The sequence below is a fragment of the Dendrobates tinctorius genome, unplaced genomic scaffold, assembly GCF_039654945.1.
Source record: "Dendrobates tinctorius isolate UK_male_01 unplaced genomic scaffold, ASM3965494v1 ptg000515l, whole genome shotgun sequence".
In the NCBI taxonomy this organism is placed as follows: Eukaryota; Metazoa; Chordata; class Amphibia; order Anura; family Dendrobatidae; genus Dendrobates; species Dendrobates tinctorius.
The window spans coordinates 979,170-998,979 of NW_027362174.1; the positions used below are offsets into that span (position 1 = coordinate 979,170).

Below are 19,810 nucleotides of genomic sequence, written 5' to 3' on the forward strand. Positions count from 1 at the left end.
TAACTCATCTATTCTATGTGTATATACACTGTGTGTAACCCATCTATTCTATGTGTACATACGCTGCGTGTAACCCATCTATTCTATGTGTATATACACTGTGTGTAACCCATCTATTCTATGTGTATATACGCTGTGTGTAACCCATCTATTCTATGTGTATATACGCTGTGTGTAACCCATCTATTCTATGTGTACATACGCTGCGTGTAACCCATCTATTCTATGTGTATATACTGTGTGTAACCCATCTATTCTATGTGTATATACACTGTGTGTAACCCATCTATTCTATGTGTATATACGCTGTGTGTAACCCATCTATTCTATGTGTATATACGCTGCGTGTAACCCATCTATTCTATGTGTATATACACTGTGTGTAACCCATCTATTCTATGTGTATATACGCTGTGTGTAACCCATCTATTCTATGTGTATATATACTCTGTGTGTAACCCATCTATTCTATGTGTATATACGCTGTGTGTAACCCATCTATTCTATGTGTGTATACACTGTGTGTAACCCATCTATTCTATGTGTATATATACGCTGTGTGTAACCCATCTATTCTATGTGTATATACGCTGTGTAACTCATCTATTCTATGTGTATATACGCTGTGTGTAACCCATCTATTCTATGTGTATATACGCTGTGTGTAACCCATCTATTCTATGTGTATATACGCTGTGTGTAACCCATCTATTCTATGTGTATATACACTGTGCGTGACCCATCTATTCTATGTGTATATATACACATTGTGTGTAACCCATCTATTCTATCTTGTTGGATCCAGCTGTGATTTTACTGTACGCGCCACATGAATTGACGGCTTTTCCAAGGATCTAGAGGTATGGGTTCTGCAGTAAGTTTTTGCTTTTTTTTCTCTGGGGGCACTCAACTTTATTATGCACGAAGAAACTCAAGTCAGTCCCAAAAAATGCACCAAAATATATAAAAAAAAAAAAAAAAAACAAACAGATTACTTACCGGTAATTGTGTTTTATAGAGGCCATGACAGCACCCACAGAGAGGGGACCGGCCAATAGGAAAGGAAACCTACAGAATAAATGGGGTGGCCCCCCTCAGTTGGATTACAGCGCATGAGAGGAACCGCCAAGAAAATTTTAGACAATTTCCATAAAAACGAATCAATATACATATACACAGGGTGGGCCATTTATATGGATACACCTAAATAAAATGGGAATGGTTGGTGATATCAGCTTCTTGTTTGTGGCACATTAGTATATGGGAGGGGGAAAACTTTTGAAGATGGGTGGTGACCATGGCGGCCATTTTGAAGTCAGCCATTTTGGATCCAACTTTATAAATGGCCCACCCTGTACATACAACCACCACCGGGAGTTAATCACATACACCTCTCCGTTTTTCTTTTTTTTTGTGCCATTAAGGGATAGAAGTGAGTGGGTGCTGTCGTGGACTCCATATAAAGACTATTACCAATAAGTAAAGAGTTTTTTTCTCTTCGCCACGACAGCACCAAGAGACTTTCAGAGAACCATCACCTGGGAGGGACCACCATGTTGAGGACAGATCTCCCGATAACCAAGTCAGAGGATGATGATAAATCAAGTCTATAGTGGTTATAAAAGGTAGATGGTGAAGACCATGTGGCTGCCTTACATATCAGATCAATCGGGATGTCCGCCCTCTCAGCCCAGGAGCATGCCATGGCCAGTGCTCAATGGGCCCTTACTCCGTCCGGGGGATTTTCACCTCTTGCCGAGTAAGCCAGACAGATTGCATCGCTGATCCATGGTGATAAAGTACTCTGTATGACCCGCACCCCTTCCTGTGGTCCTGGAAGGACACAGAGCCCTGCTCTGCCTTCAGGGATGAGTTCTGTCTATGTAACCCAGGACAGCCCTCCTCACATCTAAGGTGTGACACCTCTTCCTCAGGAGTAGAAGGATTATCAAAAAAGGAGGGAAGAAAGATCTCAAGACTTCGGTGAAATTTGGCCACCACCATAGGGAGGTATGAAGGGTCTGGTCTCAGCACTATCCTATCAGGAAATACTAAAAGAAGAGGAGGCTCGATAGATAAAGCCTGTGCGTCACTAACGCTTCTAGCTGATGTTAATGCGACTAACAGAGCAATTTTTAACTATATCTATTTTAAAGAAGCAGACTCTAAAGGTTCAAATGGAGGACCCCCGTCAGGGCATCAAGGACCAGGTTCAGGTCCCAAGGGGATAAACAAGCAATGTGCACAGGGTCGCTACGCTCACATGCTGAAACAAACCGTGAAACCCATCTATCCCCAGCAATATTATGAGTATATAGGGCTCCCAAAGCTGATATCTGAACCTTTAATGTGCTAAGCGATAGGTCCAGCTCCCGACCCCTCTGCAGAAACTCAAGAATTGCAGAAATAGGCACCTCATTAGAGAAGGGGCCAGTATGGAAATCGAGATATTTTCTCCACACCCTACTGTATATCTTTGTTGTAGATTCCTTCCTACTTTGCAGAAGGGTGTTAATCAGGGTGTCAGAAATCCTCCTTAACTTCAACAACTGCCTCTCAAGTTCCACTCCGTCAAGTGGCGACCCCTCATCGGAGCTTGACAGAATGGATCCTGAGAGAGCAGGCCCGGATCTGATGGGAGGATCCAGGGGTCAGATATGGACATGGCTCTGAGCCATGAAAACCAAGGTCTTTTGGACCAAAAAGGAGCCATGAGGATCACACTCACTCCTTCCTCCCTGATGACCAATAGAAGCACAATCATTGGGGGAAACGCACAGGCCAGACAAGTCTATCAAGGGAACTAGAGGGAGTCGACCATCTCCGCCTGATGTGCTCTATTCAGTGAGGCGAACCTTCTGACTTGTCTGTTTGCTCTGGTAGCGATCAGGTCTATCTCTTGAAGCAGGATACAAATCCAGCTCACCAGATACGGCATTCCAACATCGGAGCACGAGACCGCTGTGTCAAAGCGCACAATCCAAGGCAATGAGAAAAAACTTTGTCCAGCTCCAAGATGTAGTGAAAAATATTCTTTATTCACTCAATAGAAATGAGGTTTAAAAGCCAGCATGAGTTACAAGGCATGCGATCGATCTACGCGTTTCGAGTGGCTAAGCACTCTTAATCATGATACCAAATCATGATTAAGAGTGCTTAGCCACTCGAAACGCGTAGATCGATCGCATGCCTTGTAACTCATGCTGGCTTTTAAACCTCATTTCTATTGAGTGAATAAAGAATATTTTTCACTACATCGTGGAGCTGGACAAAGTTTTTTCTCATTGCCTCTCTCTTGAAGCCCCAAGTCCATTATTTTCCTGAAGATTCGGTGACTGAGAACCCATTCTCCTTGATGTAAAGTGTGGCGACTGAGAAAGTCCGCTTTGAGATTGTCCACTCCCCTGATGTGAAGGGCTGATAGAACAGGAGACGGGACTTGGCCAGCTTGAGGATTTCCTCCGCAGTAGACAGCAGAGTCCTTGATCGAGTTCCACCTTGCCGAATTATATATGCGACTGACGTGGTATTGTCCGATAGAATTCTCTCAGGAGACCCCCGCAGCTGTGGGAGAAAGTAATGTATCGCATGACTGATTGCCTTTAACTCCCTTAAGTTTGAGGAGTCATCAACTTCTTCTATGGACCACTGCCCCTGTGCCAAGTTATCACCCACATAAGCCCACCATCCATCGGGACTAGCATCAGTAGTAACTACCCTAGAAAGTCTCGCTACTCATGGAACCAGTCTAGAAAAGTGATCCAGATCCAACCACCAGGACAGAGTCATTGCTTCCAACGTCAGTCATTCTGCCACTGAGGTGACCTTGCAGTCACTCTTCCGCCCAGAGGATTTCTTGCGGCAGACATCTAGTATGAAATTAGGCCCACTGGACAGCTGGAATGCAGGAAGTAAGGGACCCCAGGAGAGAGACAGCCTCCCTCAGGGACAACTGCCGTCCTAACTTTATCCATTATAACTATCACTTTGGCAGGCACGGCACCGTATAGGGAACGTGCATCTGACTGCAGAGCCCCCATATAAGCTAGAAAGGAACTCTGTGCAGTGCCTACCTCTCCCACTACTCCCCCAGGTGATGCCATAATTAGGACACCCAACTGACCAACGGGAAGAAAGAGGAAGGGGCGTCCGGCCACACCCTCAGGGGTTAAATTCATGTGCTAGGGTCGGAGACTTCCTCTTTCTCCCCGGCTGACCATTGGAAGCTTTTGTACTGAGGACCTCTAGGATCTCCCCTGCAGCCACGTCTGGCCCCATGATTGAGGCCCTGTGGCACAGAGCAGCACAGGAAGGTGAGCAATGGGTAAAAGACCTTATGTCTGGCCTGAGTGCTCACCTCTCTGTGCCCTCTCCTGACCCTCCAACTGTGCCGCAGGCCTCCTCCATACCAGGGCTAAATCCTCCCCCAGGCAACAGGCCTCCTCTACACCCCCTGCGGCCCCATCCATTATAGTTCCACAGGCTGTCCCTAAGAACCGTGTCCTCCCCAGGCCCCGCAGGCCAAGCAGCAGCTCACGTCCCTCCGTCGGCTGCTCTCATGCCACCTGCTTTGCACCAATCTCCTGCTGCATCCGCATCCGGTGCACCTCCAACTAATCCAGCAGTGCAGGCGGGTAGGTGCTCCTTTCGGTCCTTCCGCCCGCTGGTGTATCTTCACGTGGGCGACAACATGGCGTTTCCAAGTCACTGCGCCCGTGCCTCTGCTTATGGCGCAATCTCCGAAGGCGCTGCGGCCGCCGGCGCCACACGTGGGACGCACGCTCAGCCATCCGCACTAGGCCTTAGGCGTCCCGAGCAGGCCCCACCCACTTCCGGTCCGCGGACCCGGACTTTCGGCACCACGTAAGATAACACCACAAGTGGTCTGGCACGGAGCTAAAGAGGCTAAAGAAATTAACAAATCAAGGAAAAGATTTACACGAAGATAGAAAAATTGGTCAGAGGAAACTACGGCATCGTGGTCTGCCACCACGAGCTACAGAAAGACAATTCAGATTTACCGAGACCGGACGGCATTCATCTCACTGATATCGGGCTCAATTTATTTTTAACTAATTTGCAGGATGGAGTTGAACAGGCCCTAATGAGGTTGTGTGGGGGTTGGAGTCCTGTGTAGGTCATACACACGATCCTACGTGGCGGAAGTGTAGGGGGGCAAAGGTTCGTAACCTCTCATCTGATTGCTGGCCCACCGGTCAGTGACGCGGGCCTTTCAGCGATGAGTTCGTTGCGAATTGTACTTGCCTCTCTCTGCTTATAATTTAATAAACTGTGACCGACTTGTTCAACCCATCCTGGCCTGTTGGTGTTTTTGTTATTACGGGATTGGTGGGAGGCGGGAAGGCACTGCTTTACGTCACACGGGTCTCTGCAGTCTTACCTCCAGGAGGAGACACCTTTGACTTATTGAATCTAGGTGTAGACACAGTAAGGACTGAAGAGTTACCAGGACCAGTCTGGATTTGTCCAGGTTGATTATCCAGCCTAACGCTTGTAAGGATGAAATTGCATCAGCAAGGCAACCCCTACACTGGGAGGCAGACTTCCCTACTGTCAAGAAATCATCAAAGTATGGAATAATCAGTGTGTCCTTCAGACGCACATAAGCCATCACTTCCAGTATCAACTTTGTGAACATACAAGGAGCCATGGATAGACCAAATGGCATCGCTGCAAATTGGAAATGCCGGGCACGACCTCCCATGATGACCGCCACTCTGAGATACTATTGGAACGTGATATGTATGGTCAGATGGTAGTAGGCATCCTTCTGGTCCTGGACAGTCATGAAGCATCTGGGAAATAAAAGTTTAATAGTCGATCTTATAAACTCCATTTTGAAGGTGTGAAATTGAAGATATGAAGGTGTAAATCTGACATGGAGAAGGACTTGGGGATCCTAGTTAATGATAAGCTTACCTGGAGCAGTCAGTGCCAGGTAGCAGCTGCCAAGACAAACAGGATCATGGGGAGCATTAAAAGGGGTCTGGATACACATGATGAGGGCAATATACTGCCTCTGTACAAATCCCTGGTTACACCGCACATGGAGTGGATCTGATTATACCAAGGAAGGTGACGGTCACAAGGGGGCATTCTCTGCATCTGGAGGAGAAAAAGGTTTTTCCACCAACATAGAAGAGGATTCTTTACTGTTAGGGCAGTGAGAATCTGGAATTCCCTGCCTGAGGAGGTGGTGATGGCGAACTCTGTTGAGGGGTTCAAGAGAGGCCTGGATGTCTTCCTGGAGCGTAACGATATTGTTTCTTACAGTGATTAGGTTCTTTAGAAGGACGTAGACCTGGGGATTTATTCTGACGGAATATAGGCTGAACTGGATGGACACATGGCTTTTTTGGCCTTGCTAACTATGTTACTATGAAGGAAGCTATTCAATCTCTTTGAATTAATGATGGTTCTATAAGAACCATCTGGCTTGGAGACCAGGAACAAAGGGTAATAAAAGCCCCTTCCTTCCTGGTCCCTCGGGACCTCTACTAGGACATTCTTGAATAACAGACTCAAAACTTCTGATTCAAGAGCCTCCTGTTGTGCAGGGGATTTAAGAGAGGTCAATATAAATGAATCCAGGGGAATTCAATGAAATTCTGGCTTCAGACCTGATGATACTAGGCTAATTATATGTAATCTATCCCCATTTATGGCAAAAGAATCCTAACCTGCCACCCACCGGAGGGTCAGTGTTAATGGAACTTGTTTGCGCTCTTGGAAGATCCACTACACAGGGCACCTTTTTGCTAGGTCTCCCTAGTCTCCCACGGATCCCGTTTTTTATAGGACCTCCTTTTAGCGAATGATTGCTTCTTGAAGGCATTCCTGTAGGATGGAACAAATTGGTTAGGGAACCCCTACTTTCTCTCTCCCGCCTTAGTGAGGATCGAGTACATTGCCAAACAGGTACTCACCCTGGCATGGAATCGCGCACAACTTAGACTTTGATTGTGCATCACCCTTCCAGCCCTTCAGCCATAAGGCACAGCGAGCAGAATTTGCAAGACCAGCAGACCTAGCCGCCAGGCATAGGGAGTTCGCAAAGGCATCCGGTAGATATGCAGTAGCTCCCCTGTTCAATGGCATAGAAGACAATTTCTCTCTAGAATCTCCCTTCCTGATCTGCTCTTCTAACTGATCAACCCAGACCAACATTGACCTTGCTGTGCACGAGCCAGATATATCTGGTCTCAAGGCCCCAGTACAGGACTCCCAAGATCTTTTAAGGAGTGTTTCTGCTTTGCACTCTAGATGGTCAGATAGAAACCTAGAGTTTTCTATGGGTAGGGCAGACCATTTCGAAGTTGAAACCACTGCAACGTCCACTTTGGGAACTTTGGACCAGGTTGCCAAATCTTCCTCATCAAAGGAATACCTCCTTTTGGAAGCTGAAGGGAGGAACCATTGCTGCCCCTGCTTCTCACACTCCGTCCTGACCAAGTCTTTCACCGCTGTGATCACTGGAAATGTCCGCCTCTTTTTTGAGTGTCTCGCAAACATGATCTCCTGTGTAGTTCTAGCCTCCTTTGCATCCAAAATCCCCATGGTACTTCTAACTGATTTTACCAGGTTATCAATACTCTCTATGGGGAAACAGGATCGTCCTTCCTCATCAGATGATCAGGTTGAATGAGAAGAACCAGGAGACCTAACCCAGTCACTATCAAAAGAGAGGCTAGAGACAGGGCTACCACTCCTAGCACTGGTCCTATGCTTCTTAGGTTTGCCCGAATGTTCTAGGGACTGGAGTTCTTCCCTATTCATTGCCCGTATATCAGTGGACCTGATGGAGGATTCCTCCTCTAGAGTCTGGCTGATACAGTTTTGCCACAGTCTCTTAGTATAGGTGTTAGGAAGGGGTTGCGAGCACAAGGCACATTCTCTGTGTATACAGGGGTATACTGGGGTATACAGAATGAAGGGGTAATCCGCTTAGTAGGCAGAGCCATGTAACTCACCCAGTGAAGCTTGTCAGTGTGGTTCTGAAGGTGGAGGCACAGCATGAGTTGTAGGCTGCACAGAGTTCTTGCTTCGTACACTCTTCTCAGTGGAGTCGCCCTCCCGGGAGCGCCCACTGCTGCTCTTGGACTTCCTGTAAATCTGCACTTCCATCACCTGTGGGTGCACCTCGGAATCTCCTGGAGAAGACATCTTTGGGGCACACCAGCATCAGGACGCAGCCAGATTTTATACATACCACAGTTCATCCACCTCTCCATGCTTGAGACACACCTCCCCAGCCCCCCGGAAGTGGGGCCCCTTCCGGACCCTGGCCTCACGCCACCCAGACGAGGGGGGAGTGACAGCCAGGGCTTCCCCGATGCTGCTTCTGGATCCGCACACCCTGCCGTTCCCACAGAGACCGCACAGGCGGCTGCAAAAAAGGCCCTGGTAACTTTGTATTCTACAGGTTCCCGTAGGAACAGGACACCAACTGAGGAGGGGAGGCGGGCCGCCCCTTTTTATCTGTATGTTTCCTGTTCCTATGGGCGAATCACCTCTCTGAGTTGGTGCTGTCGTGGCGAAAGGAAAACATGCGTTTTTTGCCGCAGCATCTTTTCTGCTGTAGAAAAAAAAACCGCAGGAAACATGCCCAGTGTGAATTTTGCCTTAGTCACACAGCGGAGCCCACACTCCCATGAGACCTTCTACAGCACACTCCAGCTCACCTTTCCACGTTAGACAGCTGCACGTTCGGGACCGTGTTGAACTTGTGCTTCTTGAAATAAGCTTCCTATGGAAGAAATGTCCGGAGTCATCACAGGAGAAGACAAACGATAGAGCAACAGCCATTATCCAGACACGACGGGAACCACAGTCTAAGGGAGAACACCACGGGGGAAATGAGGGTATGAAGCTGCAGAACACATGGGGTAAGGGGGCATCACAGGAACTCAGCCGGAGCGCAGGAGAATCAGGGGCTCATCAGAGTAACGGCTAGGGGGAAAAACATGGGGCAGAAATAGAAACAGCCTAAGGGTAGAAAGTCACTAGGGGAGACCCGTCCAGTGTCACAGCCACACCGAACGGCTGTCACATCACGTGCGCACAGATACTCACATGGAAATATCCGTTCATATTCAGACCTACAATCCCGAAGTGATAGGATCTGGACACATCAGGAATCAGACATTCCCGTCCCTTCCTCTGTTCTGGCATCCGCATCCACATATCCCAGTCCCACAACTTGCCGGCCCAGGGGAAGAAAAATGACAAGATTGATAATGGGCACATCCCACCCACTATGAAAGAACACGTCACCATCCTTGGACACTTACCTTCTCTGGAGTCGGCCATTTTGGTTCCAGTTCGTCCTTGTAAAGAGTTTTCCTGAGCACCCAACCCAGACCTGGCATGGTCTCCACCCTATAAAGGAGGGACGGGTCCTCTGCTGTATGTTCATACCCCTGAGAAATGTAGAGGACGCTGCGGTTACTATAAGCATGACGCGACTTAGAAGCAGTGTCTACGCACAAACTGCTGGCCGTGTCATACCTGATCGTTCCAGGCCGATATGCAGTACAAGCTCTCGTCTTCCTCCAGGAGATGGATGGTCTGACTAAGGAAGCTGCAGAAGTCAGAAGGCAATCAGCAGAGACCCATCAAGAGGTCAGACGACAATCAGCAGAGACACAGCAAGAGGTCAGACAGCAATCAGCAGAGACCCATCAAGAGGTCAGACAGCAATCAGCAGAGACACAGCAAAAGGTCAGACGGCAATCAGCAGAGACCCATCAAGAGGTCAGACGACAATCAGCAGAGACCCATCAAGAGGTCAGACGGCAATCAGCAGAGACCCATCAAGAGGTCAGAAGGCAATCAGCAGAGACCCATCAAGAGGTCAGAAGGCAATCAGCAGAGACACAGCAAGAGGTCAGACAGCAATCAGCAGAGACCCATCAAGAGGTCAGACAGCAATCAGCAGAGACACAGCAAAAGGTCAGACAGCAATCAGCAGAGACCCATCAAGAGGTCAGACGACAATCAGCAGAGACACAGCAAGAGGTCAGACAGCAATCAGCAGAGACCCATCAAGAGGTCAGACAGCAATCAGCAGAGACACAGCAAAAGGTCAGACGGCAATCAGCAGAGACCCATCAAGAGGTCAGACGACAATCAGCAGAGACCCATCAAGAGGTCAGACGGCAATCAGCAGAGACCCATCAAGAGGTCAGAAGGCAATCAGCAGAGACCCATCAAGAGGTCAGAAGGCAGTCAGCAGAGACCCATCAAGAGGTCAGACGGCAATCAGCAGAGACACAGCAAAAGGTCAGACGGCAATCAGCAGAGACCCATCAAGAGGTCAGACGACAATCAGCAGAGACCCATCAAGAGGTCAGACGGCAATCAGCAGAGACCCATCAAGAGGTCAGAAGGCAATCAGCAGAGACCCATCAAGAGGTCAGAAGGCAATCAGCAGAGACCCATCAAGAGGTCAGAAGGCAGTCAGCAGAGACCCATCAAGAGGTCAGACGGCAATCAGCAGAGACCCATCAAGAGGTCAGACGACAATCAGCAGAGACCCATCAAGAGGTCAGACGGCAATCAGCAGAGACCCATCAAGAGGTCAGACGGCAATCAGCAGAGACCCATCAAGAGGTCAGACGGCAATCAGCAGAGACCCATCAAGAGGTCAGACGGCAATCAGCAGAGACACAGCAAAAGGTCAGACGGCAATCAGCAGAGACCCATCAAGAGGTCAGATGACAATCAGCAGAGACCCAGCAAGAGGTCAGACGGCAATCAGCAGAGACCCATCAAGAGGTCAGAAGGCAATCAGCAGAGACCCATCAAGAGGTCAGAAGGCAATCAGCAGAGACCCATCAAGAGGTCAGAAGGCAATCAGCAGAGACCCATCAAGAGGTCAGAAGGCAATCAGCAGAGACCGATCAAGAGGTCAGACGGCAATCAGCAGAGACCCATCAAGAGGTCAGAAGGCAATCAGCAGAGACCCATCAAGAGGTCAGACGGCAATCAGCAGAGACCCATCAAGAGGTCAGACGGCAATCAATAGACGTAGAAGTGTCGCCAGATAGAGACGCAGCACAAAGGATGAAAGAGTCCACAGGACAACAATCACCACATCAATTCGTACTCTGCAGTCCCTTCTAGGACAAAGTTGTGCACCTCAAAACCGGACATAGAGAACGCAGCACAGACTCAATGTGTGAACAGACACAGCGTGTACACCACTGAGTGCAGCACAGACACCACTTTATGAACAGACACAGGAAGAGACATAGGACACTGAGTGCAGCACAGTCTACATGTGTCACCAGACACAGTGAGGACACCAAGGACAACAGCACAGACTCCACATGTGACCAGACACTACTGAGCGCAGCACAGACTCCACATGTGACCAGACACTACTGAGCGCAGCACAGACTCCACGTGTGACCTGACACAGGAGACTACTGAGCGCAGCACAGACTCCACGTGTGACCTGACACAGGACACTACTGAGCGCAGCACAGACTCCACCGTGTGACCTGACACAGGACACTACTGAGCGCAGCACAGACTCCACGTGTGACCTGACACAGGACACTACTGAGCGCAGCACAGACTCCACATGTGACAGGACACTACTGAGCGCAGCACAGACTCCATGTGTGATCTGACACAGGAGACTACTGAGCGCAGCACAGACTCCACGTGTGACCAGACACAGGACACTACTGAGCGCAGCACAGACTCCACGTGTGACCTGACACAGGACACTACTGAGCGCAGCACAGACTCCACGTGTGACCTGACACAGGACACTACTGAGCGCAGCACAGACTCCACGTGTGACCTGACACAGGACACTACTGAGCGCAGCACAGACTCCACATGTGACCAGACACAGGACACTACTGAGCGCAGCACAGACTCCACGTGTGACCTGACACAGGACACTACTGAGCGCAGCACAGACTCCACGTGTGACCTGACAGGACACTACTGAGCGCAGCACAGACTCCACATGTGACCAGACACTACTGAGCGCAGCACAGACTCCACGTGTGACCTGACACAGGAGACTACTGAGCGCAGCACAGACTCCACCGTGTGACCTGACACAGGACACTACTGAGCGCAGCACAGACTCCACGTGTTACCTGACACAGGACACTACTGAGCGCAGCACAGACTCCACATGTGACAGGACACTACTGAGCGCAGCACAGACTCCATGTGTGACCTGACACAGGAGACTACTGAGCGCAGCACAGACTCCACGTGTGACCTGACACAGGAGACTACTGAGCGCAGCACAGACTCCACGTGTGACCTGACACAGGAGACTACTGAGCGCAGCACAGACTCCACGTGTGACCAGACACAGGACACTACTGAGCGCAGCACAGACTCCACGTGTGACCAGACACAGGACACTACTCCACGTGTGACCTGACACAGGACACTACTGAGCACAGCACAGACTCCACGTGTGACCAGACACAGGACACTACTGAGCGCAGCACAGACTCCACGTGTGACCGGACACTACTGAGCGGAGCACAGACTCCACGTGTGACCGGACACTACTGAGCGCAGCACAGACTCCACGTGTGACCGGACACTACTGAGCGCAGCACAGACTCCACGTGTGACCTGACACAGGACACTACTGAGCGCAGCACAGACTCCACCACGTGTGACCAGACACATGACACTACTGAGCGCAGCACAGACTCCACCACGTGTGACCAGACACAGGACACTACTGAGCGCGGCACAGACTCCACATGTGACCAGACACAGGACACTACTGAGCGCAGCACAGACTCCACATGTGACCTGACACAGGACACTACTGAGCGCAGCACAGACTCCACATGTGACCTGACACAGGACACTACTGAGCGCAGCAGACTCCACCGTGTGACCTGACACAGGACACTACTGAGCGCAGCACAGACTCCACGTGTGACCTGACACAGGACACTACTGAGCGCAGCACAGACTCCACATGTGACAGGACACTACTGAGCGCAGCACAGACTCCATGTGTGACCTGACACAGGAGACTACTGAGCGCAGCACAGACTCCACGTGTGACCAGACACAGGACACTACTGAGCGCAGCACAGACTCCACGTGTGACCAGACACAGGACACTACTGAGCGCAGCACAGACTCCACGTGTGACCAGACACAGGACACTACTGAGCGCAGCACAGACTCCACATGTGACCAGACACAGGACACTACTGAGCGCAGCACAGACTCCACGTGTGACCAGACACAGGACACTACTGAGCGCAGCACAGACTCCACATGTGACCAGACACAGGACACTACTGAGCGCAGCACAGACTCCACGTGTGACCTGACACAGGACACTACTGAGCGCAGCACAGACTCCACGTGTGACCTGACACAGGACACTACTGAGCGCAGCACAGACTCCACGTGTGACCTGACACAGGAGACTACTGAGCGCAGCACAGACTCCACGTGTGACCAGACACAGGACACTACTGAGCGCAGCACAGACTCCACGTGTGACCAGACACAGGACACTACTCCACGTGTGACCTGACACAGGACACTACTGAGCGCAGCACAGACTCCACGTGTGACCTGACACAGGACACTACTGAGCGCAGCACAGACTCCACGTGTGACCTGACACAGGACACTACTGAGCGCAGCACAGACTCCACGTGTGACCGGACACTACTGAGCGCAGCACAGACTCCACGTGTGACCGGACACTACTGAGCGCAGCACAGACTCCACGTGTGACCTGACACAGGACACTACTGAGCGCAGCACAGACTCCACGTGTGACCTGACACAGGACACTACTGAGCGCAGCACAGACTCCACGTGTGACCTGACACAGGACACTACTCCACGTGTGACCTGACACAGGACACTACTGAGCGCAGCACAGACTCCACGTGTGACCGGACACTACTGAGCGCAGCACAGACTCCACGTGTGACCTGACACAGGACACTACTGAGCGCAGCACAGACTCCACGTGTGACCAGACACAGGACACTACTGAGCGCAGCACAGACTCCACGTGTGACCAGACACAGGACACTACTCCACGTGTGACCTGACACAGGACACTACTGAGCGCAGCACAGACTCCACGTGTGACCTGACACAGGACACTACTGAGCACAGCACAGACTCCACGTGTGACCAGACACAGGACACTACTGAGCACAGCACAGACTCCACGTGTGACCAGACACAGGACACTACTGAGCGCAGCACAGACTCCACGTGTGACCTGACACAGGACACTACTGAGTGCAGCACAGACTCCACGTGTGACCGGACACTACTGAGCGCAGCACAGACTCCACGTGTGACCGGACACTACTGAGCGCAGCACAGACTCCACGTGTGACCTGACACAGGACACTACTGAGCGCAGCACAGACTCCACGTGTGACCTGACACAGGACACTACTGAGCGCGGCACAGACTCCACATGTGACCTGACACAGGACACTACTGAGCGCAGCACAGACTCCACGTGTGACCTGACACAGGACACTACTGAGCGCAGCACAGACTCCACGTGTGACCTGACACAGGACACTACTGAGCGCAGCACAGACTCCACCACGTGTGACCAGACAGATCTCTCATACTGTTCATTAATCAGAAGTTACCTGAAGAAATCCACAGAGACGTCCAAGTCTTCTTCTAGAACAACAACAAACTTGGCATCCTGAGGATGTAGAGGTAAAGGAGAAAAAGATGACAATCTGCGTGTGCCATGGAGTGATCCCAGGTTCTCCGCTTTCTAGCTTGATTGAGCTACAGATGAATCACTTTCTCCATAACTACGGGTGTGACCAGAGCCCAGCGAGAGGGTCACAGGTTTAGCTGCTTGCACCATAATGCTTGCGTTTTTAGTCCACACACAAATCACCCTAACCTGTTCCCACAGCTGCCAGGAGGGGGCGCTGTGTCTGGTGACAGATACCTAGAGACTGGCGGTGTAGCGGCAGCACTGTGACCCTGAATATGCTGGGCACCTACACATTGGGCATCGCCAATATTTGGGGTGGGCAGGGTACTACGAGCGGACACTCACCGGGTGCAGGTTGAAGGTGGCGGTCAGGCTCGCTTTATAATGCTATGAAAAAACAGGCAAAATGTCAGAACAAAGATAAAAGAGGTCACACGACCCGATGCTACCGGGACAACGCCACCAGAGACGTGGAAGACACAGGACACAACAGCAGGAGCGCACAGCACCAGGATCATACAGGGTCAACACCAGGGTCATACAGGGTCAACACCAGGGTCATACAGGGTCAACACCAGGGTCACCTGCGCCACGCGGGCGTTCTTGATGCTTATTGGGGTGTGCTGGATGCCTTTCAGGCCAAACAGCTCGACCACATCCATCGGTTCCTGCACGAAGACACAACAAAGGTAATGGAGAGAAAAGCTAAAGGGACCGTGGCGGATTGTAGACAAGCACCGCCCACATGAAACGGAAGCCCCTCCCACCCAAAAGCACCACTAATGGTGCACAACATTACGAGAAGCAGCAATTCCTTACTTCATAGTAACCATCAATGAAGACTGTGATCATCTGGGGATTAACTCCTTGTGCCGAGAGCAGCGACCGCAGCATCCTGGAAGAGAGACGCCTTAGATAAGGTCCACAGTGGCAGGGAACCACAGCGCCCCTCCTGGCCACAGCTCACCTGTACAGGTAATTAGGGCGGTTTCCCGCTATCACCGCGACTGGAACATGAAATACTTTGTTTTGTTTAAGCTGAAAGAAAAAAAATATAGAATAAATGCAAATCCTGCAAGTGATCGAGGGTGGAATACCAAGGATCGACACCACAGGAGACCAGTCACACGCTGCAGCTAGATCGCAAAACAGCCAGTCGTACAGTGGCTTCCAGAAGTATTCACCCCGGTGCTATGTGTCTGCACAAATGGTTAGAAACCGACTCCATGAGGATGGTCTGAGTGCCTGACGTCCACAGATGGGGGTTGTGCTCACAGCCCAACACCGTGCAGCCCTCCAAAGAAATGCAACCCCACACCATTACTGACCCACTGCCAAACCGGTCATGCTGAAGGATGTTGCAGGCAGCAGATCGCTCTCCACGGCGTCTCCAGACTCTGTCACGTCTGTCACATGTGCTCAGTGTTAACCTTCTTTCATCTGTGAAGAGCACAGGGCTCCAGTGGCGAATTTGCCAATCCTGGTGTTCTGTGGCAAATGCCAAGCGTCCTGCATGGTGTTGGGCTGTGAGCACAACCCCCATCTTGGGACTTCGGGCACTCAGACCATCATCATGGAGTCGGTTTCTAACTGTTTGTGCAGACATATGCACATATGTGGCCTGCTGGAGGCCATTTTGCAGGGTTCTGGCATTGCTCCTCCTGTTCCTCCTTGCACAAAGGCGGAGGTAGCGGTCCTGCTGCTGGGTTGATGCCCTCCTACAGCCCCCTCCACGTCTCCTGGTGTACTGGCCTGTCTCCTGGTGGTGCCTCCAGCCTCTGGCCACTGTTGACCACCGTCTCCTACTCTCTAGGCTCCACTCACTAGGCATTAAGGGCACTGCTGTCCTGGTTCTCTTCCTATCTTTCTGACTGCTACTTCAGTGTTTTGTTCTCTGGCTCCACGTCATCTCCTCTTCCTCTTGCTGTCGGGGTCCCTCAGGGCTCAGTCCTTGGCCCCCTTCTTTTCTCTCTCTACACGGCCCCAATTGGACAGACCATCAGATTTGACTTTCAGTATCATCTTTATGCTGATAACACAACTGTACACGTCATTCCCCGACCTTACCCCTGCTGTACTACACAACGCCAGTGACTGTCCGCAGTCTCCAACATCATGTCTGCTCTCTACCTGAAACTCAACCTCTCCAAAACTGAACTTCTTCTGCTCCCACCGTCTACAAACCTCCCTAAATCTGACATTTCCCTCTCCGTGGGTGGTGTTACAGAACCACTTAGCACCCAGAATATGTTGTGCAGCTATATGTATGTATAATAGGTTCCATGGGAGATGCATGTCTCTAATGAATCAGCACACAGGCTGCGCCCAGCCGCCGCCCCCCCCGCACCTTTGTAGTTCCCACAGTAAATATCGGCATGCTCCGGCCACCTGCGGCTATTGTAATGCATGTCTGGCCTGCCGCTTTTCTATTGGCCTGCCCTCTGTATCTGTGTGATATATTCTGTGTCCTGTGAGTAAAGTGTTGTCAGACTGGAAATACATGGAGAAGCAGTGATCTTTTATATGTGCCCATGTAACCAAGGAATTCCAGCCAGCGTCCTTCATTCAGACTCCAGCCAACACAGAGCGGACCTCCGAAAACACGGGGTGGTACTGAAAGAGGTACCCCAGCTTGGTAGACCCCGTTACACTGGTGGCAGCAGCGGGATATGATACCCCTTCTACAAGAGGAAAGGAATGAATGGAAAATAACTACCAGAAGTTAAAGAGGACTACATTAAAAGATCTGGTGGAAGCCCGAGGGTTGATCACCAGCAACAAAACAAAAGCGGATTTGATAGCAGCCATCATGGAACAAGACAGTGCAGCACCCCCCCAATGTGAATGTGGAGGAGACCGAATTCCAGAGGGAGGTAAAGAACAGACTGGCGTTCTATGGCCCAAACCCTGCAGTAGAGATCATACGAGAGGTGATGGCTGATGTGCGTACTGATCTGAAGAAAAAGATGGCCGAGCGGACCAGGATAGAGCTAGCCAAGATGGAGATGGCAGAGCGGACCAAAGTGGAGCTGGCCAAGATGGAGATGGCAGAGCAGAGAGAGGAGAGTCAGCGAGCAGGGGGAGCTCTGGCCTTCTACCAGGTACCTTCAACAGGAAGCTACAAAAAGATCCAGTACAATGCCTTCTGACAGTTGGGGGAGGCAGAGGAAGACATTGATGGCTTTCTGCAGGACTTTGAGCGGCAGTGTGCCCTTCATCAAGTAAAGCCGGAAGAACGGGTTCAGATTCTGGCCAGCAAGCTGACAGGCCGCGCAGCGGACGCCTATCGCACGGTACCTCATGAGGACTGTATGGACTGTGAGCGGATAAAAGAAATGATCTTGGCCCGGTATGCGCTGACACCAGAGGCATACCGCCAAAAGTTCAGTGGACTTATAAAACCGATACCCACGCTGAATGGGCCTCTAAATTACGGCGGTCACAGCTACATTGGGTACAAGGGAGCCAAGCAACCACTAAGGAGGACGTCCTCCAGCTCTTCTTGTTAGAACGATTCTTTAATGAACTAACCCTCGAGACACAGGAATGGCTTTGGGATAGGCGGCCAACGACTATGAAGGAAGCCGCTCTTCTGGCCGATGAACATCATGATGCCAGGAGGCCTCAGTTGTCCAGATCAAAGATGGTTACTAGGGGCCCGCCCATGGACCTGAAAGGCCACAAACCACCGAAGAATGTAGGGGGACCAGCTAGAAACCCGGCCTACCACAGTCCCCCTGGGGCGCGATGCCACACCTGCCGTCAGCTGGGACACCTGCAAAGACAATGTCCCAACCGGACTCAGCATACCCAGTGGCCAAAGGCGGGAACAGCTACCTTCAGCCGGGCTGCTGTACACTGCTACCAAGGCGAAGCTGACCCGGCATTGGGGGGCTACGACTAACCAAGGGGTGGAAGAGATGGAGGAAGTGCTGCATGAAGTAGACCCCGTGCAGGCAGCCCGGGCAGATAATCGACAACAGCATCGACAGTTTGTGTGGGTTAGTGGGAAACGTATGCAGGGACTAAGATTCCGGAGCAACTTTGACCCTTGTGAAGCCTCATCTCGTCCGGTACCAAGAGAAGACGGACCGGACAGTGGCAGTCCGTGTAGCAGGGGGAGCTATACATCGACTACCCACTGCCAGGATTCACCTGAACTGGGGAGTCGGGGATGGCCTTGTTGAGGTCGGCTTGATGGAGGATTTGCCTGCAGACGTCTTGCTGGGAAACGACTTGGGGCCCATGTTGTCTGCATTCTCGGTTGCCCCTCTGGCTGAAACATCCTGTGACCACCCGGAGACAAGCTCGAGCTGCGGAGGCGGAATCACACTCAGATGAGGCCCAGGTAAGACATCCCAGCCCTGCACGTATTCCCATAGCCAGACACATTTCTTGGGCCATCCCAGATGAATTTAAGAGGGAGTTACTTGAGGATACTTCATTGGAGGGATATCGTGGGAAGGCACAGGAGGGGAGAGGGGTACTGGAAGGGGAACAGTTTGTATGGAAGCAGGGACTCCTCTACCAGATCACAGAGCAGCACCACACAGGGACGAGCTCCACTATAAGACGACAGATGGTAGTTCCCAAGAAGTATAGGCAGGAGTTACTGCGAATATCTCATGACATACCCTTGGCCGGGCACTTCGGCGTCAGTCGCACCAGGCATCGTCTGACACAAAACTTCTTTTGGCCGGGGGTAACCTATGATGTTCGTCAGTACTGCCAGACCTGTGACAGTTGCCAGGGCATTGGCAAGAGGGGGGATCGATGCAAGGCCAAATTACGCCCCTCCCCATTGTGGAGGAACCATTTAGCCGAGTAGCGGTCGATCTGATAGGACCGTTAGCCAAAACCAGTCCGTCAGGGAAAAGGTATATATTGACAGTGGTAGATTATGCCACACGGTATCCAGAGGCGGTTGCGTTACCTAACATACTGGCAGAGACGGTGGCGGCCGCCCTGCTCCAGGTTTTCTCACGGGTTGGATTTCCCCGGGAGATCATCTCGGACCAGGGTACCCAGTTTACAGCAGAGGTGACCAACCAACTGTGGAAGCTG

General features: G+C 51.1%; 1 protein-coding gene across 6 annotated transcripts in view; it reads right to left on the reverse strand.

Annotated features, from left to right (window-relative positions):
- The window catches only part of POMGNT1 (protein O-linked mannose N-acetylglucosaminyltransferase 1 (beta 1,2-)), a 116,861-nt gene that overhangs the window by 21,610 nt on the left and 75,441 nt on the right, over positions 1-19,810 (reverse strand). For 3 of the 6 annotated variants that reach the window (XM_073564996.1, XM_073564995.1, XM_073564994.1), the window contains exons 10-19: positions 15,714-15,784; positions 15,566-15,641; positions 15,331-15,414; positions 15,092-15,133; positions 14,664-14,722; positions 9,529-9,601; positions 9,312-9,440; positions 9,094-9,219; positions 8,703-8,767; positions 1,000-1,068 (exon numbers count right to left, since the gene is read on the reverse strand). In XM_073564996.1, coding sequence (XP_073421097.1) covers positions 1,000-1,068; positions 8,703-8,767; positions 9,094-9,219; positions 9,312-9,440; positions 9,529-9,601; positions 14,664-14,722; positions 15,092-15,133; positions 15,331-15,414; positions 15,566-15,641; positions 15,714-15,784 — 794 coding nt within the window. The remainder of the gene's footprint in view (positions 1-999; positions 1,069-8,702; positions 8,768-9,093; positions 9,220-9,311; positions 9,441-9,528; positions 9,602-14,663; positions 14,723-15,091; positions 15,134-15,330; positions 15,415-15,565; positions 15,642-15,713; positions 15,785-19,810) is intronic. The other 3 variants (XM_073564998.1, XM_073564997.1, XM_073564999.1) reach the window with 1 other exon arrangement.